Here is a 21,911-nt window from a genome sequence, read left to right on the forward strand (position 1 = left end):
CAAGGCCCTGCCTTTGAGGGGCTATTGCTGGGCTACTCGCCGGCACCATGATTCCCCCCGCGGACTCTTTACTCAAGTATGACACCCCGGTGCTGGTGAGCCGGAATACGGAGAAACGGAGCCCCAAAGTAAGGATGGGTCTCAGGGGGGCAGGGGAACCCCGGAACTCCTATGGGGAAAGACAGATGCCTGCGTTGAAGATCCGGAGTCCCAAGAAATAGAGGCTGAAGCAACTGAGAGTAAAGAGAATTGGGATAGGGAAAGGAGGATAGGAGAGCGGAACCAGAAGCCCAGATGTTGGGCCACTCCAGAGGGTAAATTTAGGACGGGAAAAGAAGTCACAGGGAGATGAATGAGATTCGCCGTTTTTCATGGTAGCCGGTGCAAGAATAGATCTGGTGGCGAAAGCCGAGGCCTGAGCACCCGGGCCAGAAACATCGGTTCAAGGAGATACAAGCGTTGGATTGGGGTGGGCCCAGAGACTCTTGGCTTCCTTTAGCTCTGAGACATAACTTCTGCTGAGAAGACAGATGGGGAAAGTGTGTGGGAGACCTGGAGCAAGGACCAGGTGCTTAGTATCAGAATCACCTCCTGCCCTAATGTGTCTCTTCCTCCCAGGCTCGGCCATTGAAAGTCACCCCCCAGCAGCCTGGACCCTCAGGTCCAGTCCCACCGCCAACCAAGACCAAGCTCTCAATTTCCTGTGTCCCAGATCCTACAAAGCAGGCAGAAGAAATCTTGAATGCTATCCTGCCACCAAGGTAAGAGAAAAAAAAAACGTAAAGAAAAAAAATGCAGGGGTAGTGGCTAGGAGAAGACCCAGGCTTTCGCATCCCAGAACCTGGGAACATGGCAAGAGGCATGCTGTCTCTGTTCCTGGCTGCTCTTTCCTCCCAGTGTCTCTGAGTTCCTAGAGCTTACAGATGGCTGGATCCTGGGGAGGTGGGGCTACCTTGTTCTCTATCTACCCTCATTTCCAGAGTGCTCATGGCTTTAAATACCATCTATGTGCTGAGGCTCCCAAATGTGTATTTCCAGATCTGTCCTCTCCTCTAAACTCCAGAGCCATATATTCTGCTACTGCTTTCCTACCTTCATGGAGATGTTAATAGGGCACTCAAGCCACCCCATCCACTTGGCTCAACATGTTCAACCCGAGCTGGGTTTCTCAGGGGTTAGAGCATTGGCTTGTGGACCAAAGGGTCTCAGGTTCAATTTTTGGTAAGGGTATGTACCTCGTTTGCAGGTTTCCCAGCCCTGGATGTGGCATGTGTGGGAGGCGACAAATCAATGTCTCTCACGTTGATGTTTCTCTCTCTCTCTTTCTCTCCTTCTTTCCTCCCTTCCACTCTCTCTAGAAATCAATGGAAAAAATATCTTCGGGTGAGGATTTAAAAAAAAAACCCTCAACATGTCCAAACTCATAATTTCTTCCTTACCCCAACCTGCTCATCCTGTCTTCCCTTTCTGTTAGGGGCTCAGGCCACCTCTCATCCCTCTTGGTCTCTCACATCACAGATGCTATCCTTTATTGATTTCTTTTGGCCCCACCTTGAAATCATATCCCAAATCTGACCATTTTTCGCCAGCTCTGCTTCCATCATCTTGTTTCTAGTCACTGTTTATCACCTGTACTACTGCAGTGGCCTCCCACTGCAAACCTGGCTTCCACTCTTTGCCCCTACAATCTATGCTCCACACAGCCCCCAAATCATAAGTCAGACCATGCCAGGCTTCTGCCAGAAACTCACGGCTTCCCATCTTATCAGACCAAAACCCACAGTCTTTTCAGTGGTCTGTGAGACCTGGCATGATCCCGCCCCAACATACCTGTGATCTTATCTCCTGTCATTTTCTTTCTTGTTCACGGTGCTAAAGCCACAGGGGCCACTGCTTGCTGTCTCGGAATCACTTCGCTCTTCCACCTCGGGGCCTTGACAACTGCTATTCTTACTGCCAAGGGTACTCTTCCCCGAATATTCACCTGCTTCCCATCCTTCCTTTACTCTGGTCTTGCTCAAATGCCATTTCTTCAAGGAGGACTTCCTTGAGAATCCTCATAAAAGAGCTCCTTCTCCCTCCATGATCCCCTTACTCTGCTTCTTTCTTCTGCAGCCACACTTATCCCTCGCTGATGTGCCTTTTCCACTATTTTTTATATAATCCGCTGACAGCACAGTTTTTAAGGCTCTGATGAAACGAGAGCCTGCAATTTCCTCTCAGGTGGAAGTCAAAGAAAGGGGAGGGGTTGATTTTCCTGCGGATTCCTTCCCACCACGGCATGGAAGTCCTCTCCCCCATGGTGATTCTGCCCTTAGGCTCCCTCCTTGTGATTCTAGAACCTGGCCATGGCTCTGATCCAAGGTTTGCTATGAGGAGCTACATGCCTTTAAGAACGTCCCTACCCCCCACTGCACACATGCACCTCTTTCTGATTGGCACAAGGGTTATGGTGCCCTGTGTCTCCCACCCCACAAGTCAGTGGGCAATTTCCACTGGGCCTTCTGTTCATATCAAGCAACAACCATACATTTGTCCTGGACACATTAGGAGGGTAAGATCTGGAGCATGGGTGATGATTTCAGAGGGCTGGAGGAGAGTGGAGCTTGCCCAGCCCCGAGGGAGGGGCCCTGTGGAGGCAGCTGAGTGTGTGTGGCTTTGGGACCACACACTCCCCAAGGAAGAAGGAAGAATGGGGGATCCTGATGGGTTGGTGACAGAGCTGCCCCTCACTCCTGCCCAGGCAGAGAGCTCAGAGGGCCATCTCTGCTCCTGTCCTGAGGACCCTCTCTGGCAATGGGTTTCTCTCAGCCTGGCTGTGTCTGTGCCGCAGGGAGTGGGTGGAAGACACACAGCTATGGATCCAGCAGGTGTCCAGCACGCCCAGCACCCGGATGGATGTGGTGCACCTTCAGGAGCAGCTGGACCTGAAGCTGCAGCAGCGGCAGGCCCGGGAGACTGGTATCTGCCCTGTCCGCCGGGAGCTCTATTCACAGTGTTTTGGTGCGTGGCCAGGGGGAAGGGTGCACTACACTCTGCTACCTCTTTCTCTTCCCCTTCAGCACAGCCTCAAGCTCTGAGTATCCCTGAGCTGAAGCCCACCCCATCCTGAAATCATCTGTGCCCCACTCCCTGTCTCTCCCTGGATCTGCTAAATGCACCCTCTTCTCCCTCCCAGCCCTGCCTCTCCCACCAGTCTCCCTACTTGCCCATCAACCTGACAACTTGGTTCCTCACCTCTTAGCAGATATTGGAGTAAATGAGAACTTCCATTATAAATCTTTGTTTTCTTTTTTGTTTTGTTTTTTTTTGTTTTGTTTTTTGTTTTTAATATATTTTATTGATTTTTTTACAGAGAGGAAGGGAGAGGGATAGAGAGTTAGAAACATCGATGAGAGAGAAACTTCAATCAGCTGCCTCCTGCACACCCCCTACTGGGGATGTGTACACAACCAGAGTACATGCCCTTGACGGGAATCGAACCTGGGACCCTTCAGTCCGCAGGCCGACGCTCTATCCACTGAGCCAAACCGGTTAGGGCGATAAATCTTTGTTTTCTTTCAAAGATTTCTATAATAAGCATGTGTTAATTTTTCAATCTGAAAAATTAATGTGCTATATTTATATCCACCTATCAACATTCAGCCCTTGGTCCAGAAAGCACTTCAGGGTAATTTGTTGTTAACAGACAGAAGGATTTAAGTTCTCCCTCCTCAAGTGCAGGTGTGAGTGGCTGTCCTCTGCCCAATGTCACTGGCCACATGGACTGGGACATGCAGACCATCTCCAAACCCTGAGGCAGCTGCAAGGGCTACAGGCTCCCTGTGGTCTGAGTGTGATGGTGGTTTGTCCCCCAGGACAGCATTTATGGAGGAGACTGTGCTGTGTCCAGCCCCAAACCAGCCCAGCCAAGGAGACACATGGGATTTCCCAGCTGCTTTAAAGCAGCCACCATCTTCCAATTGAAAAGTCAGGTTTCTTTGAATAGTACCCAGTTCCTGGCTGAAGATGGAAGAGAGGGGCCTCATGCTGCAAGCAAACCTGGGGCTCCTGTCTCCCTCTGCCCTGGGCTTGCCGACTGCCAAACTCCCAAGTGCCGAGTTCAGAGCAGCGGCTACATGGCAAGGCTCCTGGGACCACTGAAGGCCCCTCCCTGAGATCTGTCTCCAAGTGAGGAGGACACCTTCCCATAGGAAGGGTGGTTTGCAGTAGACAGGTGTATCCCCCCTCCTGCCCTTCCCCCGCCCCCCACCCTCCACCTACCTTCTCTGACCTCTGTGTGTGTGTGTGCATTGGAAGATGAGCTGATTCGTGAGGTCACCATCAACTGTGCGGAGAGGGGGCTGCTGCTGCTGCGAGTCCGGGACGAGATCCGCATGACCATCGCTGCCTACCAGACCTTGTACGAGAGCAGCGTGGCGTTTGGCATGAGGAAGGCGCTGCAGGCTGAACAGGGGAAGTCAGACATGGAGAGGAAAGTGAGTGGGGTTTACACAAGCCTTTGGCCCTGGACTCCTCTGTCTCGGGATCACATGGTTGTCATTCTGGCACTATAGGCTGGTCTCCTAGGGTGATTTCCATCACCTCAGTGAGGACCCTTGGTTCAGAGTGTAAGGGGCACCGCGGGATTGTCTCCTCTTGGACGTGCCGTGTCAGGCACTGACCTCCCACTGGGTGGCAGTGCAGACCCTGCCAATGTCTTAGGTTGGACAGTGTGTTCCAGGGCCCCTCCACCAGGGCACTCAAGCGCCCCATCCATCCGCTTGGCGACGTCCCAGGATGACTGGGGTTCTGTCCTCAGATTACAGAGTTAGAAACGGAAAAGAGAGACTTGGAGAGGCAAGTCAACGAGCAGAAGGCAAAGTGTGAGGCCACGGAGAAGCGGGAGAGTGAGAGGAGACAGGTGGAGGAGAAGAAGCACAATGAGGAAATTCAGTTCCTGAAGCGGACGAATCAGCAGCTGAAGGTAATCATCACACAGACCCGAGTGGAGGTGCACGTCCACCCGCCTTCCAAGCCACAGAGGCCAAGCCTTTGGTTCTTTTTCCTACGGATGACTATTGTAAAATCCTCATGGAGGACATTTTTTTCCTTGATTTTTTAGAGAATGAAAGGGGCGGGGGGAGAGATATCTCACATGGACTCGTTGCCTCCCACAAGTTGCCTCCCACACGCCCTGACCCAGGCTGGGGATCAAACCTATGACCCTTCAGTCCAAGGGCCAACACTAACCATTGACCTAAACCGCCCAGGGTCAGATGACTTTATTTTTTTTTTTATTTTTTTTAAATATATTTTATTGATTTTTTACAGAGAGGAAGGGAGAGAGATAGAGAGATAGAAACATCGATCAGCTGCCTCCCGCACATCTCCTACTGGGGATGTGCCCGCAACCCAGGTACATGCCCTTGACCGGAATCGAACCTGGGACCTTTCAGTCCGCAGGCCGACGCTCTATCCACTGAGCTAAACCGGTTTCGGCTCAGATGACTTTAAATACCATCTATATGCGCTACCCAGGAGTAAAGGAAGCTGACTTTTTTGGGGAGGAAAGCGGGGGAGTGAGGGGTGATGAGGGTTCATTACCCGAATTCTCCATTCTTCTGGTTCTGGAGGGGGCTCTGTTCTTAACTCTGAATCCCCATGATCCCTCAGACTGGCTCTGCGGTGTTTTTTTCCCCTTGGAAAACAGTTGCCCATTCTTGGGAGGGGTGGATATGGCAGAAAGCAGAACTTCCTCCCCAAGGCAGCTGGTGGTCTGGCCCTTCCTAGAGTGGGCGGAGCTCTCAGTGCTGTCCCGCCTGCAGTCAGTCCCGCCGAGACCCTGCATTGGGGGCAGGCAGGGAAGGCCCTTTGAGATGGAAGAACCGTTTCAAACCAGGATGTGTGGTCAGAGGAACTCGCGTTTTCCCTCAAAGCCCTCTTGCAGGTGTATACTTTTATCCAGCTGAGCTGGAGGGAAGGGAAGGAGGGGGCTGGTGAAGAAAAGGGCTGAGCAGGGGCCAGGCCTCTGAAACTCCAGGCTCTCTGGTCCAAAAGTTCTCAAAGACTGGATTCCAGCCCTGGCCAGTGTGGCTCAGTTGGTTGGAGCATCATCCCATACACTGAAAGGTTGTGGGTTCGATCCCTGGTCGGGTGCATATGGGAAGGCAACCGATCAATGTTTCTCTCTCACATCAGTGTTTCTCTCTCTTTTCCCCCTCTCTAAAATGAAGAAGAATGTCCATAAGTGAGGATTTTTTTTAAAAGGTTGGATTCCAGACCAGCATTATTCTCATCACAGATGATTGGGCCCATGCCAGATCTACCGAGTCAGAAACTTTGGGATTGGGGGTCCAACAATCTGTTCTAACAAGGTCTCCAAGTGATTCTGATGCTTGCTAAAGCTCGAGAACCACTGTTCTAGATATAGGGCCGACTGACATTTAGTGGCTGTCTCCCATGGCCCTTGGCCAGAAGGGGCCCCTGAATTTTTCTCCCTCTCCACCCTAGTCTCATAGAAAACTTACATTCTTGGGATTGGTAGGCTTGTTGGCACTACAAACCAAGACAGGCACTTGAGATAAAGAAGGGCTTGTATTAGTGGCTAGTGCAGGATGACAGATTTTCTTGTTGCTGCATTTAACAACAAAAAAGCTACAAACGTTCACTGCCAGATGTGCATGTTTACTTAGCAGCCTCTGAAGCTGCCTCCCTTATCTCCTTTACCCTAAGTCCAAGTTCCTCAGTTCCTCTATAGCACTGGCAGCAAGAGCAAAACAGAGCACCTTGGCATCTTTCTAACATTAACAAGCAACGCTGTAATCCCCAGGGTGAAGGACTCTTTAGAAGTGAGTTATTTTTATTGGCTCAAAACTGCCCTGCAAATAAAGCAGTGTTTGCAGTCCCCAGGATAGACCTACTTAAAGATCTGTCCACACACCATGATAGTAAATTATGTTACTGGCTGCCAGAGGAGCAGAGCAAACAACTCCCAAGTGTCTTCGGCTCTACATGCAAGACAGACAGCTCCCTACTCACTGGTAGCAATTTTCTCTAATTGGGTGTCAAGTTGTCTCAGTGGCTGAAAATTTGCTGTTTCCCAAACCTCTTGTCCCAGCACAGAGCTCCCAGGATCCCAAAGTTTAACTTAGCAGACATATTCAGGCCTGAAATCTGAGCCATGAAAAACCACTATTTCAACAACTTTGATTCAATTTCCTTTTCACTGCTTTATATTATGCACTGAGCCATTATGGTATGGAAACCAGGACAGCTCTGGTTTCTCCTAATGTAGCAAGACAGTATGCCAAGCCAGAAACCAGCTAATCTAGAAAATATGGAGCTGGGAATGAAGGGGGGAGGGGTTTTTGGAGTGGCAGCGTTGGGATTATCCTTCCCAGAGACTTTTATCACCTCTCAGCTATTTGTGTTAGGCTGCAAGTTTTAAATATTAATGGAGTTTGTTTTTGCTTTGCAGGCCCAACTGGAAGGCATTATTGCACCAAAGAAGTGATAATTTCCATATGGGTCCCACAAACACGACTACCCCATCGTAAGCCCTTTGTAATAAAAAGCTAGTTTCCTAAATGAACAAGCCATACGCTCCCCTGATCACCACCTACATATTTGTCAGAAGTCACACCATTGACCCAGTGTCATGAAACACCTAAGTCTGGCAGCCAGGCTCCTGGTTGGGCAATGGAAGGTGGTGAGGCCCAGGCAGTCTGTCTCTGGCCAGCCTTGGGATTTGCCAACTCAAACAGTAAGACTTAGCATCCACCCCTTTCCGCTGCATCCCTCTTTGGTGAGGCAACTGCTTTCACATCACTAATCCTAGCAGGACGCAGCTGGTTCCACCCCAGTCCTGGTCCAGTCCATCTTGTACCTGAACTTGGGCTCCTCTGGCCTCAATCTTTCCCTTATTTGATGTCTTTTCACCATCCCGGCTCCAACACAGTTCTAGTAACTCCTTTTGAAGGATAGATTTATACTGTATCTGATCCCCGCTTGTCAACTGGATCCCTTCCTTAGTTTGACTGCCTAGGTGAGAAGGCAGTGGGAGAGTCAAACCCATGACTTTTAAGTAAATGTTTCCTGGAAAGAACTCAGTGTCCATGGTGAACTGCTTGTACCTCAGCTCTTCCTCCAAAACCTTTTTGTTCACTTTCTTCTGCTGAAAATCAAACCCTGGCCCTATACCCCTCTAAGTAGCTAAATTTAGTTAACAATGGGAGAGGTGCCCAAACCTACCTGCAGTCCTAATTATTGTCAGGCTATGCCGGCAGGCAACTGCATTTTACTGTTCCTCTTAAGTTAAACTCAACGTTTGGACGCGCAGGACTCTTCTGGCTTCGTAGACCCAGACTACATAAGCGACAGGGTGGGCTAGGGCAGCAAGCTGCATGACTTCAGCACCCCCACCCCCCCACCCCAGCTGGAATGTTTCTCAGTGCTCCATATTCCCCCGGAGATGTGAGGGCTCTCGCAGTGGAGCCTGATCTGCCACCATCCTGGTAGGGCTTCCAGGCTCAGTGACAAACTGCAGACCAAGAGCTACCTTCACCTTCCACCAAGTCAAACACCCCCATTTGCCTCTCAAATTTGAAGGCACAGCTTCCCCTTGTCCAGGGTCCTGAGGAGTTCTAAGGCTCCCTCTGCTCTGCATGCTGTCGTTTTCATGGGGAAGAATGCCATGCACTGAGATGTACTAGTGCCACGCCTCCTTACAGTATAGCACGGATATCCCGACCGCACCCACCTACCAGACGCAGTGAGGGACAAGAGAAGCTGCGGCAGCCTTGTCTTCCTATTTTGAAGCCCAGGCCATGCCCAATACATCCTTGAAATTTTGTTCTTACTGTTCTGTTCCAACAGCTTCTGTTCCATAATGCTAACTGCTGGGACAGAAGAAACACCACCCTTCCCATTCTATAGATATCATCCAGTTTCTGTCAGACATTCACGTGACAGAGCTTCTCCCTGGAGGAACCACAGGGCTGATCCGTGTCGGAAATGCCAATGGACTCCATCGCTGAAATTCTTGGGGGCTGGCACTGGTGAATGGTTTCAGCTGTCAAACCTCAGAACAAATGCACTGTGGCCTTAGAAATGCCAACTGGGCAGGAAGAAATGGAACACAGTTTCTAATGCATATTTTTGTATAATTTAATAATCAGCTTTTAAAATGTTACTGCTTATGCTTGAATTTTTTGTGTTTATGCTTCTGTCCCTCTGAGTCATTGGTCTTCTTTTTGTTCCTGTTCCTATTTTTCACGTTGTGTGTTTCATAGTAGCGGACACCAACTTTTCTGGATTGTTGCTTCCGTGCTGCTCGCCTCCGCTGTAAAAAACGGCATAACAAAAAAGGCAAACCATTCAAACTCTGAAAATCACAAAACAGGCCCGTTTTTTTGTGCTCCATCCCCGTGCCACTTCCACAGCTACTAGAAGCAGTCAGTGCTAACGAGGGAGGGTCTATCTCCCAGACCAAGTTTGTGCTTCCACTGTGATTTGTGACAAATCCAAGTTACAGACTCAATTGGTCCAGCCCTCATCCAATGTTTAGATCCGTTCTACTGCACCCCTGACATGTGGTCCCCTGGTCAAAGGCCGAACATTTCCGACAAGCTCTCCCCCCCTTAAGAGGGCCCGTTTCAGCTCTGAAGAGCCCAGGTACAAAGCTAACTTCACAGGGAGTGGAGATCTGACTGTCTATAACAGCTCTGCTCACTGTGTGTCATTTCCCTGGGGCCACATAAAACCAACTGATGCTTCCAGATGATAGGCTACACTTGAGAACAAGACCTTCATCCACTGGGCCAACTCCTGATCCTATTTAACTGTCTTCAACTCCGTCACTTGGGACTGGGGTTCTGTGAACTCCACTCTAGGTCACTAGTTTCAGAAAGAGCGCACCATAGAACGAGGCTCCTCCTCTCTACCTTCTATACCTGGGTGATGCTTAAGGTAAAAAACACGTACTTCCTTAGATGTCAGCGTCTTTCGAGATTTATTTGGATGTTCCTCTTCCCTCTGTGCCTTCCTCTTCTTGCCCTTTTTGGCAGGCGCTAGAAACATCGAATAAACACACACACAAAAAAGAAACAGGAATTTTCTATTCAAAATATGCCTATGAATCCTAAGATGGGAAGGAACTTGATGCGCTGGAAGAAGGAAAAAGGCCAGAGTGAATGGAGCATGGCGAGCAAAGTGCAGAGCGAAGCAGGATGAGGAGGGAAGGGCATCGGGCCAGGAGGGACCCCACAGGCCAGGCAAGGTGTGCATTTATGTCATGAAAACACATTCCTCTTGAGTTAGAAGCTGTTAGTCCAATGGAGTAAAAAATAAATGCATAAACCACCCTGCCCACCACAAAAAGTAAAATCTGCCTGCAGACCCACCCTTCAACTGTAAGGCTAATAATGTACCCTGTTGAAGAGAGTTTCCTGAATTACCATTTAATCCTAAGAAATAGGCAGAATAAAAAGTGGATAATTCTATTTGTATTATAGATTGTGGAACCAAGGTAATTTGCCAGATGTAAATAACTGTGTAGAAGTGACAGTACAAGAGATTACTTAAAGATTTAGTTTGGATTTCCTGAAGATGCCAATCACATCTAAATTTAATAATTTAACTCTACCTGTATCTTCCACATCTTCTTCAGCTGTTGTTTCTTGCTCTTCAGATTTTGCAAAAACCATTTCACTGAGACCCTTGGATATTCTGAAACAGAAAAGCAAAATGATGAAGCTGTCGGACATTCCCCTCCACTGCCCAAGCCACACGCTGACTTGAGACAGCCTTACAGGTTAAGACAGCCCACTCCTGTTCAGTTACCACCACTGGCAGGTAGAAGGCAACACTCCACAGTTTTGCAGCTTCCTGAGCATTTCTAAAAAACAACAATGAAGCTTCTCATATTTTAAGGAGCTGAATTTTAAAAATCTAACAGATCACTTTTCAAAACTGTGGGCAATACCCCCTAACCCCCCATCCTCATAAACATATCACTCTAGTGCTCACAGCAAGTTTCTTGGAAAGAAAAGAGCAGACTGTAATTCGTGAGATGAAAATACCTGACTGCTGAGAACTTTTTCGCTTTGGCTTTGTTTAAAAACTTCTGATATTTAGCGATCTTTTCATCCAGGGCTTTAATCACTGCCTTGGTGTCGTTTTCCTGGTGTTCTTCCCGGGACTCTGGGTAATACTCTTCCTCCTCGCCCCCCTGTTGCGCCTGTTCCTCCTCCTCCTCCTCCTCTGCAGAGCTCTCTAGCTCCTCATCCATATCTGACATCTCCAAAGGAACCAGGTCATCCCCAGAAAACTCAGGCACGACGTTGATTTTGCCGAAGTTCTGCCGAACCCGCGCAAGGATCTGCTGCATCTCTGAGCTGGCGTCACAGGGACTGTTCACTCCTTTTTCCTTCTCGAGGATAGACTCTGACTCTTCACCTACAGTTTCTGTGATGTCCTCTTCTGGGTTGTTCTGGGTTGTTTCAGTGGCAGCTTCCAAAGATGATGAAGATGGAAGCTATTCGGGCCCAAGGGTAGAGGTCGGGGAGAGAAATCAGAAAAGAAAAATGGAATTTTTGAATTTATACCTTGCTCTCAAATGAATAGTCCTCTTCTTAGGACTAAGGGGGAGTGTTGAGAACGCCCAAATTTGCGTCATATCACTATCTATTTTACGCCAATGTGCAGTAAACTCAGAACCCAGCATTAAAGATCAAAGAATGATATTTGCAGTTTCAGAGGAAGGACCCACTGTAAGAGTATTTAATCATTACAACCAAACACCTTCTTACTGCTGGGTAAGACTCCCTACAACTTTCCTGAGGATTGTAAGGAATAGGTGTGGAGATAAGCAGCATTAGTTTAGGAAGTAACCAGTGCTAAGGAGAGGCACTGGGGAGACATCTAAAAGGAAGGTATAAGGTGAGTTCAAAAGGAGCAGGAACATGAAAATGACGAGCCTGTTTCAGATAACGATGTAAAGAGAAGTATGTACCAGACTTTATACTGATGCTTCGCAGATGCAATATTTTATTCTTGTAACTGAAACTCACAGAACTTGTGATTTTCCAAAAAAAGTGCTAAATAGTTCAGAATCTATAAAATTCAGGACATTTTATAAAATGTATATCTATTTATGTACATTTTTTTAGCAAAGTGATTTTTTAGCTTTTGGATTCTCAAGGGGGTTTCTGCCACCACAAGGCTGGGTCTAATGAATGTCAGTTAAAGAAATGAGTCTTGCCCTGGCTGATTTGGCTCAGTGGATAGAGCATCTGCCTGGGGACTGAAGGGTCCCAGGTTCGATTCCAGTCAAGGGCATGTACTTTGGTTGCAGGCTCATCCCCAGTGAGGGGTGTGCAGGAGGCAGCTGATCGATGCTTCTCTCTCATCGATGTTTCTAACTCTCTATCCCTCTCCCTTCCTCTCTATAAAAAATCAATAAATGTATTTTAAAAAAAAAGAAAGTAAGAAAAAGAAATGAGTCTTGGCAATGCCTCTGTTCCTGAAGCGTAGGAAAAGACCAAGTACCAGAAGAGCACTTACATTTAATGAGCCCTCTTTTTTCAAGGTCCTAAAGACTAGTATTTAAATTTGGTCTTCTAGCCTGGCCGGGGTGGCTCAGGGGCTGAGCATTGACTTATGAACCAGGAGGTCACAGTTCGATTACCGGTCAGGGCACATGTCTGGGTTGTGGGCTTAATCCCCAGTAGGGGGCGTATAGGAGGCAGGTGGTCAATTATTCTCTCTCATCATTGATGTTTCTTCTCTCTCTCCCTCTCCCTTCCTCTCTGAAATCAATAAGACAATATATTTTTAAAATTGGTCTTCTGCCATGCACCTACTTTCCGGTTTCCAAATGCCACCCCTGCAAGGTCATGGTGATGGCATTCTGGACTGGGAGACATTGCAATTGAAATACCTAGCTGGTAAAGGGGGGCAATCAAGACACCACACCTAGGCCAGTCACCATGCTTTCTAAGAGGTGGGTGGGCCCGCCCACCCTGTCCTTACCTGGGGGGCTGTAGGGGGCTCTTCAGGGGGGTCTGCATTGGGTGGCTTGACAAAGAAAGGAATGCGGCCCCTCTGCCAGTCATTGAGAACCATCTTGCCCACAGTCTGCAAGTCAGGCTCGCCGCCCTGAAATATCACAGAAAGACTCCCAATTAAATTCGAAGACCAAAACCAGCACCCAGCAGTTGCTCATCACCACCATCTACTTGCCACCAGGTTTCATGCTGCTCACACCTCCCCGACAAAGGAAGGTCCAGACCACATCACAGCTGCCTGCAGATGTCCCCGTCTGAAACCTCACAAACCCTGGCTCACCTTTAACAACTTCCCTGTCCGGAAAGCGAGCTTCTCAAGAAAGTCCTCGGCATTCTCCCAAGAATCAATCTTGTATGTCTTGCTGATATACTCTGGTTTTGCTCGTTCGAGTACAGCCCCAATGTGGTCTTCGGGAGCCTTAATTTTTTCAACTTGAACCTAGATGTTAATAGGAAAGCTCTTGCTTACCAACCTCATTATGGGAACAGGAAGCTCGCAGTACTGTTTGTAATAATATCTGAAAACAGATTTCAAAACCACATAGCAAGTGGGTCTTGGCAGGAGCCTGTCTCTGAGGTGGCTGGACGTGGTGGGCCAGAAGGAGCGTCACCGAAAGTCAGCCACAGCCACGGAGCCCAGGACTCAGCTTGAATCCCAGTTCACCACAAACTAACTGAGTGGCTTCCGCAAGCAGTTTAAACTTGGAATGCTTCATGCTACTCATGGCAGAAATGGTTAAAAGTCTACCAATCCCAGCACACAAGGAGAACGGAGTAGCCTGAGACAGGAGGGGAGGAATGTGCACTGGGATGTATAGCCAGCAGCACTGGTTAAGGTTAAGAGGAACCAGTTAAAGCTTTTGGTTGTATTCAGAAATAAGTGAGGAAATGACTGAGCTCCAAAATGACTCAACCCGTAAACCCACAAAGATGAATTATCACTAAACATAAACAGGCCCGACTTCCCTTCGGATCCCATGTGTAAACTACAAACTCTTTTTGTGGGATGACATTAACCAGATATGGCCATGGTTCCACTAACTCCTCAAACAGGCTTAAGGGGAATGGAGAGGGTGCCCTGTTCAGCATCATGTTCCTAAAGTTTGGTAAGACAGCTTGACCCCAAACTGTCTTCCAAAGGAGAGAAAAGCAAAGGTATCCAGTGTCCCCCACAGAACGTTTTCCCCAAAAGGCAAACCAAGAGCCTGTGAGGACCAGAGTACTTACAACTCCTTTCAGCACAATGTCTGTCTCTGAGTCCTCAGAGGGGTAAACCACGCCTGGACAGTCGATAAGGAATATCCGACGCATCAAGGTAATATACTGCCAGACCTGAGACAGAAAAAAGCCAGAGACTTCCCAGGTCAAACACTAATTTCACAAACCCCTGACGCTTATGAGGTGGGCGCGGGAGGGGGAAGAGTCAAAAGAAGCCACCTGCTGAGTAACGAAGCCAGGAAGACTCTCCTCTACGTGTGCCATGCACGAGGCACTTCACTAAGTATAAACCACAGTTCCCATCAGCTAAGGATCTAAAAATAATGCAGAGGCAGGATCCTCATCTAGTATTGTGCAACAGCATCCAGCAAACCTCTCCCTGATTTTATAAGTACTCTTGGAAGCTTAATACTGTTTGGACTCTCTTCCTTTCAGCAGCAGTATGCTGCCCCCAAATGTTCTGTGTTCCAGGGTATGACCCCAAATGCCAGAAACTACCCTAAAGTTGAGCTTTCTTTCTTAACCCATTGGATATTCTTGAGTTAGCTTTGTGCATCAAAGTAAAAGGCTGCAGTGACGATTTAAAACAGACTTAAATATGAACAGCACTTACCAAATGCCAAAGCCTCAGAGCAGCATACAAAGTACTCTTAGTCTTACTGAAATGGGCAGAAACCACTCAGCACATTCCAAACTATTATGCTGAGACTAACCCTTCAATGGTAGTCTTCATTCAAGAGCAGCAATAGAAATGTCCATGTCCTACATAATCACCCTCCATGGAGATAAAATCTTGGAAGTAAATAAGATCCCCTCAAACCAGACGTACCTTTGTTTCACCTGCAATGGGGGCCACGTTGCACACTTTCTTGGAGCGTAACGTGTTTATCACAGAGCTCTTGCCGACATTCGGATAGCCAATGAACCCGACGCTGATCTGCTTCTTGTCAGTATGCAACTGTTCGAAAAAAGAACACACGCTACATAAGCGCAGTCATGAAAATCCCTTTGGACAAACAGGTTGTATTCCTTTGCTAATATAAAGAATATAGTGTGAAATTGTTGTTAGCATTTTATTTAAAGCACAGACACACACCACCTACGTAGTCTGAGCAGACTGGATACATATGCTTATTAATAAATCAGAGGTGAGTCATTTCCTCAGTCATCCATGTGAAATTATTCTTGAATGTTTTAAGGTTAAAAGTATGTAGGTCAAGAAACAAAGGCAGAAACAGTTTGTTAGTCATCAATTTAGAAGAACACCAACCACTGATAAAATGTCTTCAGGGAAGAGAACCTCAGCAGATGCACCAGCTGCCAACCCCAGTCCCATCCCTTTTCGCTGCACAATACATTTTGTGTTTTCATTGCCAAAAAGAAACGAAGGAGGCAGAGCTCAAGAAGAGGGTCTACAAATGGATGGGGACTCTGACTAAAGGTGGCAGAGTAAACATCCATGTCTACTTCACTGCTTCCCCCAACTCTCCCAGAATGACAGCAGTGGGAATGAATACCCATAGAACCAAACATTTAAAACCAAAAATGAGGTGGAGATGAGACAATAAACACTAACATGTGATATTAACAAAACACTAGCAGCTAAAAAGTAGTATCTAATTTGGCCCACTATAAAATACAAAAACTAAGTGGCTACAAAGGAAGAAAAACTAAAAATCCAGCAAAAATGATGTCAATGAATCACAAAAGACCTCGGAAATTAGCAATGCAGATAGCTCTGAGGGCTGGACAGAAATCAAGGAGACATGGAGAGTTTGTAGAAACTGTCACTTCCCCACACCTGCCCTCACTCATCACGGGCACAAAACTTCCCTAAACCCGAGCCTTAGGGGATAATGGTATTTTTGAAACCCTGCATTTCTGAAAAGACCTTTAATTTTCAGACCTGAAAGGGACCCTAGATTTAGAGTTAACAGTGGCTGAAAGCAAGTGTTCCCTAAATGATTAACTGAGAGCTTAAATAATGAATAGTGAGACCCTCAGGATCTTACTTTCACTGAGTTCCCAGAACCTTGGCCAGGCTTCTCCACCTCTGAGCTGGAGAACGAAGACTTTGTTCTGGGGGAACTCACAGGCTCAAGAGTAAAGACCCATAGACACAGACATCTAGGGTGCCCTTCAACAAAATAATGGGTTTCTATCCAATCACCCTACAGCAGTGGTTCTCAACCTTCCTAATCCCGCGACCCAGTTCCTCATGCTGTGGTGACCCCCAATTTCATTGTTACAAATTGAACATAATTAAAGCATAGTGATTAATCACAAAAACAATATGTAATTACATATGTGTTTTCCGATGGTCTTAGGCGACCCCTGTGAAAGGGTCGTTCGACTCCCAAAGGGGTCGCGACCCACAGGTTGAGAACCACTGCCCTACAGTGAAGTCTTATCATTCAACAACCTCCCACTCCTGACAAAACCGTATCAGCTTTTTGTAGTGGCTCACTCTTAAATATGAATGGAGAGCCAAGAATAACCAAACCTTTGAAGTGTTAATAAAAAAGACAGAAAACACACGAAGAAACTGGAGGAAACATAGTCATTGTAAGAAGAGAGGAAAATTTCAAAACACCACTATCATTCTCAGAGACAGATGATATTCCATCTGTGAAAAAAAAATAGGCTGTAGCCAGAACCGGTTTGGCTCAGTGGATAGAGCGTCGGCCTGGGGACTCCAGGGTCCCCGGTTCGATTCCGGTCAAGGGCATGTACTTTGGTTGCGGGCACATCCCCAGTGCGGGGCGTGCAGGAGGCGGCTGATCGGTGTTTCTCTCTCATCGATGTTTCTAACTCTCTATCCCTCTCCCTTCCTCTCTGTAGAAAATCAATAAAACATATTAAAAAAAAAAAAAAAAAAGAATAGGCTGTAAAGGGGGGCAGGACAACTCAGAGTTAAACAAGAGATCTCAGGAATTAAAAGTGAGAGGTAAAATTAATCTTGCAATAAAACAGGTAGATGATCAATTCAAAAACTGCCAAGAAAATAGAGCAATATGTCAGAAATGTAATGAAATAAAGCTAAAAAAATCCAAGAATTAAACCAGGAGAGAAAACCAATTCCTGAATGAGAACAGAGATGACTGGGGGGTGAGGGTGGGGTGGGGATTTCCAAAAAATAACACAGGACAATATCAGACTGAAAGTCCCATCCAGTGTCTGGCTCACTGAATAATAAAAGAGCCACCTTAAAGCACATCACTATGAAATTTTAGAACAGAAATTTTTAAAAAAATTCCAGCCACAAAGGATTAGGAGTCAGAACGGCCTGATTTCTCCACAGACATGTCAGAAGACAATGTAGCAATACCCTCGACTGCTGGGGAGAAATGTTGCAAGGTCTCAAAAAATGTTCTTCTAAACACTGCTACTCAGGAGTAAACCAAGAAAAGGGATCAATGCCTAAGGGACCCCACACAGGAAACAGCAGATGGTGGTGAAAGGCAAGCCAGGAAGATCCTGCAGCTGGTGCCCCTGGAAGGGAGGTGCCCGCTCATCCTAGGAGGTCCCACTCCACCAGGGAATCTGCTGGGCCATTAGTGACATATAAAATAGAGCAAGTTAACATCAGAGAAAACAGAAGGTTTGATTAGAAGGCAATTATAATCACAGTACTGTGTGGATCAGCTGCAATTGATATTTTACAGTCATGATGCAAACACTGAATTTAGCCAAACATTAATGATATAGGAAGAACAGAGGGAGGGTAAGTATGTGTGCAGGGAAGGTGTAAGAAACCTAATTCTCATTTTCCATCATAGGAACTTAAATACCTATAACTGTGGGGGTGGGGGGAAGGGGAATCAAGAAATAGACTCATAAGCATGTATTCAAATATGGAAGGGTGGGACAGAGAACATGTGTCTTTTGTTAGAAGCCAGGTAGAATTAATCAAATACGCCAAGTTGCAGGTACAGAATATGAAACTTTGAGAACATTTGCTAGGATGATCCGATGGGGTTTCAGGGCTTCCCTGAGGAACTGACATCTGACCAGGAGTTTGGCAGAGGGGACAGAAACAGCTCAGGCCCTGAGGGCAAAGGACGGGTGGCAGGCCTTGAAAGCCCAGGGCAGGGAACAGAGTGTGAGCTCAGGGGTCCATCAAGTAGAGGTTGGGCCATAAGATGCAGAGATATGGCAGAAAGGGAAGCAACGTTGGTCAGGGTGGGAGCCAAGGTTGACCTAGTTAACCCCTTATAATCATGAGGCTCTATGGTTTTTTACATCAGTAGAACACACGTTTCTCATTACAAAGAAGATGTAGGAAATAAGGAGTGTAACTTTCTGACAAACTGGCAAGAGAAATTATTAACACAAACCCACAGCTTTACAACCGGAGAAATACCTTTCCAAACTGCCGTAGAAGCTGAATAAACGCTCCTTTGCCGAAGGGGTTAGTAAGACTTGCATGGAAAGCAAGTGTTGGATAATCCTGGGAGAGGACAGCAACCCATCGTTTCTAAAGAGGGAAAAGAAAAGATGCTGGTAAATTGTAACTTGTTTATTTACAATACAGGAAGAATCAGAGCTTGAATTATAGGATTGTGCTTCAAAATACACAGCTGTCTATGGAAAATGTTAGCTATAATTCTTTGAAAATTTTTTTTTCAAGTATGACAGTTAATGCTTTGTCTTTTGTCTTCTAAATGCAAAACAATATTCCAAAAATGCCCTCATTGCTACTAAATGCAATTAATATAACATGTGAACAGGCCAGTGGCTGTGGCAGCCGCCTCCTTCTGAAGCTGCCCGCTACCAACCACCAGAGGAGAAAAGGTAAAGCTGCCCAATCAGTGAAGCCCGTTTCAGTTGTGTTTTCAATGAGAACACTTCAATGACTACAATCGCAAGAGTGCCACCCTTGTCCCAAGTCCTAGAAGCCAGAAAACTAATTATTTATGGACACTCAAGGCCTACATGAGTCGAACAGCCTGGGAAGTCTGTTTTGCATTAGCAGCTGTACTTACTGTTGCCCAGGTTGGAACAAGGTCACATTTGTTAAGAACAAAAATGAGGTGTTTCCAAGGCTTTTCCTTTTTCAAGTAAGTCTCGATGTGAGGGGAACGGGTACCCATTGGATCTCTAGCATCAAGAACTTGAACAACAACATCTGATGAATCTATCACCTGCAAATTCAAAGAGGTGAAAATGATTTGCTAACGTACAGGGGCAAATGAACAAGGGTTAACGTTTAAGGGAACATGGGGAAAATAAAACTATAGCAATCTTGTGAGAGTTGAATGTAGACAATCTCAATGCTCAGTGATCAAAATCCAAAAGTTTTATTTTCATCCTGGGTATTTGAAACTTGTCGAATTTCAAATAGGAAAACTAGCTTAGGTGAAACCCATCTTATTTCATGACTACTATGCATTATTGAACAGAATCAATTACTTCTTAAGACTTCTAAAAGTTTCTACTGTCATAGGTTTTGTATATTTTACAAAAAACTACAACATTTAGTTTGCTCTCACTGTACTAGTTACCTATTATGTTACCGTTTAATGATGCAACTATGCTTGAAGGTCTTTGTTACTGAAATGTTACTGGTCTGTAGATAAAACTCAGCCAGCTGTAAAGCACTGGACCAGGACTCAGGACACACAAAGATTTCCCCTAACCAGCTGGTGAGCTGGGTAAGGTATTCAACCTTTCTAGATTTGTGTTCTATGAAATAAAAGGCCTGGACTAAATAACTTAACAATTCTCCCACTGAATAGTAAATCTAAACAGGACTATCATTTTAGTAGGTAACCCAAAGAAATATTGACAGAATATATGAATGTATATAAGGCAGCTGTTACTATTATACAAATAATGAAAATGCAGTTATTGAGACCGATGCTAGCATGTTCACGGCTATAACGATCCTAGTTTCTCTGTGGGAGAAAGAGAATGGACTAGGTAGGAGAGCCTGCACTTTATCTGACGGTTTCAATACATCAGAATCAGTTTTCTCATATAAGACTGTAAAGCCAAAGGGACCACTCAATGAGAGAGTTTAAAGTCTTACCTTGTAGAGCTCACCCCATATTCTTTTGGACTGTCCCTTTTTATAGATCTCCTCTTGGGCTTCATTTCTAAAGAAGAAAGTACCCAAAGTGAGCAACTGGAGCACTGTGAAGATTAAAAGGATTTTTTGGGGGAAAGTCAACCATATTCCAAAGGAAAAGGGTGTCAGAAGTAGTTGCAGATGGACCAAAAAAACCCTTAATTTTACTATGGTTTTTTGTTTGTTTTTAAGAGAGAGAGGAAGGGAGAGGGATAGAGAGAGAGAAACATCGATGAGAGAGAAACATCATCAATTGGCTGCTTCCTGCATGTCCCCCACATAGAATCAAGCCCACAACCCGGGCATGTGCCCTGACCGGGAATTGAAACGGTGGCCTCTTGGTTCCTGTGTTGATGCTCAATTGCTGAGCTACACCGGCCAGGCAAAATAAACTTAATTTTAAAAGTGACTCTATCCACATGTCCATCAACAGGTGAATGGATTAAAAACAATGTGCATACTATTCAGTAATAAAAAAGGGTAAAGCACCGATTAGTGCTATAACATGGATGACCTTGAAGACATTATACTAGTGAAATAAGCCAGACACAAAAGAACTACTGTATGACTGTACTAACATGAAGAATTACTCGTAAGAGCAGTCAAACTCACCAGAGACAGAAAATAGAATGAATGGTGGTTGCCAAGGGTTTGGGGAGAGGGAAAATGAGGAGTTAGTGTTTAACAGTTTCAGTTTGGGATAATGTGAAAAATTCTGGAGTGGGTAATGGTGATGGTTTCATAACCATGTGAATGAACTTAATGTCACTACATTATACCCTTAAAAAAGGTTAAAGTGGTAAGTTTTATTATGTATATTTTACCATAATAAAAACTTTCTTAAAGCACATGTCATCAGGTAATATATCAGAGAATTATGAAAACGAATTGGCAGGACATGAACCATAATCTATGCTCCATCGCTCCTATGTAAAGTGAATTTTTCTGATTAAGAATCTGTTTATTTACTAGCTTCAATGACTCTGAAACAAAAATAGTTTTGTGCCACCGTCCCCGCCCTGGCCCGCTGGCCCTCTCCTATTACCGACTGTACCTTTTGGGGGAATAATTCAAATCAGCAGAACACAGTCAATTAAAAAGTTCAAACAATTATAAGAATAAATGAACTTGCTGCCTCTTTTTGCTAGGCCTCAAATGGCTTGACATTACCTCCAGGAGGCCCACAGCTTGGCATGGGCTAACAGCAGCACTAAGGTGGCATTACTGCACTCAAGAGACAACACCTCTTTGCTAAGGCCCTTAAAAGACATGAGAGCCCTGGCTGGGTACCTCAGTTGGCTAGAGCATCGTTCCGATATGCCAAGGTTACCAGCTCTATCCCTGGTCAGGGCACATACAAGAAACAACCAATGAATGCATAAATAAGTGGAACAGCCCTAGCCGGTTTGGCTCAGTGGATAGAGCATTGGTCTGCGGACTCAAAGGTCCCAGATTTGATTCCAGTCAAGGGCATGTACCTTGGTTTCGGGCACATCCCCAGTGGGGAGTGTGCAGGAGGCAGCTGATCGATGTTTCTCTCTGATCGATGTTTCTAACTCTCTATCCCTTTCCCTTCC

At 46.1% G+C, this 21,911-nt stretch overlaps 2 protein-coding genes across 3 annotated transcripts in view; one reads left to right on the forward strand and one right to left on the reverse strand.

Annotated features, from left to right (window-relative positions):
- DNALI1 (dynein axonemal light intermediate chain 1) lies at positions 1–9,153 on the forward strand. 2 transcript variants are annotated; one of them, XM_070404752.1, is made up of 7 exons: positions 1–128; positions 619–761; positions 2,834–3,003; positions 4,300–4,478; positions 4,802–4,966; positions 7,460–7,534; positions 8,857–9,153. In XM_070404752.1, the coding sequence occupies exons 1-6, from the start codon at positions 48–50 to the stop codon at positions 7,493–7,495; spliced, it is 774 nt and encodes a 257-aa protein (XP_070260853.1). In that variant the 5' UTR covers positions 1–47; the 3' UTR covers positions 7,496–7,534; positions 8,857–9,153. The 2 variants fall into 2 exon arrangements, with proteins under 2 accessions (XP_070260853.1, XP_070260852.1); XM_070404751.1 differs by having other exon boundaries at positions 7,460–9,153.
- Positions 9,134–21,911, reverse strand: part of GNL2 (G protein nucleolar 2) — a 22,179-nt gene continuing 9,401 nt past the window's right edge. Inside the window, exons 6-16 of the mRNA XM_070404750.1 lie at positions 20,296–20,362; positions 19,250–19,408; positions 18,628–18,741; positions 15,094–15,222; positions 14,274–14,378; positions 13,327–13,485; positions 13,012–13,137; positions 11,061–11,515; positions 10,625–10,707; positions 9,964–10,049; positions 9,134–9,322 (exon numbers count right to left, since the gene is read on the reverse strand). Coding sequence (XP_070260851.1) covers positions 9,170–9,322; positions 9,964–10,049; positions 10,625–10,707; positions 11,061–11,515; positions 13,012–13,137; positions 13,327–13,485; positions 14,274–14,378; positions 15,094–15,222; positions 18,628–18,741; positions 19,250–19,408; positions 20,296–20,362 — 1,636 coding nt within the window. The 3' untranslated portion in view covers positions 9,134–9,169. The remainder of the gene's footprint in view (positions 9,323–9,963; positions 10,050–10,624; positions 10,708–11,060; positions 11,516–13,011; positions 13,138–13,326; positions 13,486–14,273; positions 14,379–15,093; positions 15,223–18,627; positions 18,742–19,249; positions 19,409–20,295; positions 20,363–21,911) is intronic.

Source organism: Myotis yumanensis, unplaced genomic scaffold (assembly GCF_028538775.1).
Source record: "Myotis yumanensis isolate MYYU_CA2020_CCGP unplaced genomic scaffold, mMyoYum1.0.hap1 SCAF_2, whole genome shotgun sequence".
Taxonomy (NCBI): Eukaryota; Metazoa; Chordata; class Mammalia; order Chiroptera; family Vespertilionidae; genus Myotis; species Myotis yumanensis.

What these genes read in the sequence shown, in the direction of transcription:
- DNALI1 (XM_070404751.1), top strand. Translation starts at nt 48, where the DNA reads ATGATTCCCCCCGCGGACTCTTTACTCAAGTATGACACCCCGGTGCTG. An exon ending in CGGAGAAACGGAGCCCCAAA is followed by an intron (nt 129 to 618) that starts GTAAGGATGGGT and finishes TCTTCCTCCCAG; the next exon opens with GCTCGGCCATTGAAAGTCAC. An exon ending in AATGCTATCCTGCCACCAAG is followed by an intron (nt 762 to 2,833) that starts GTAAGAGAAAAA and finishes TCTGTGCCGCAG; the next exon opens with GGAGTGGGTGGAAGACACAC.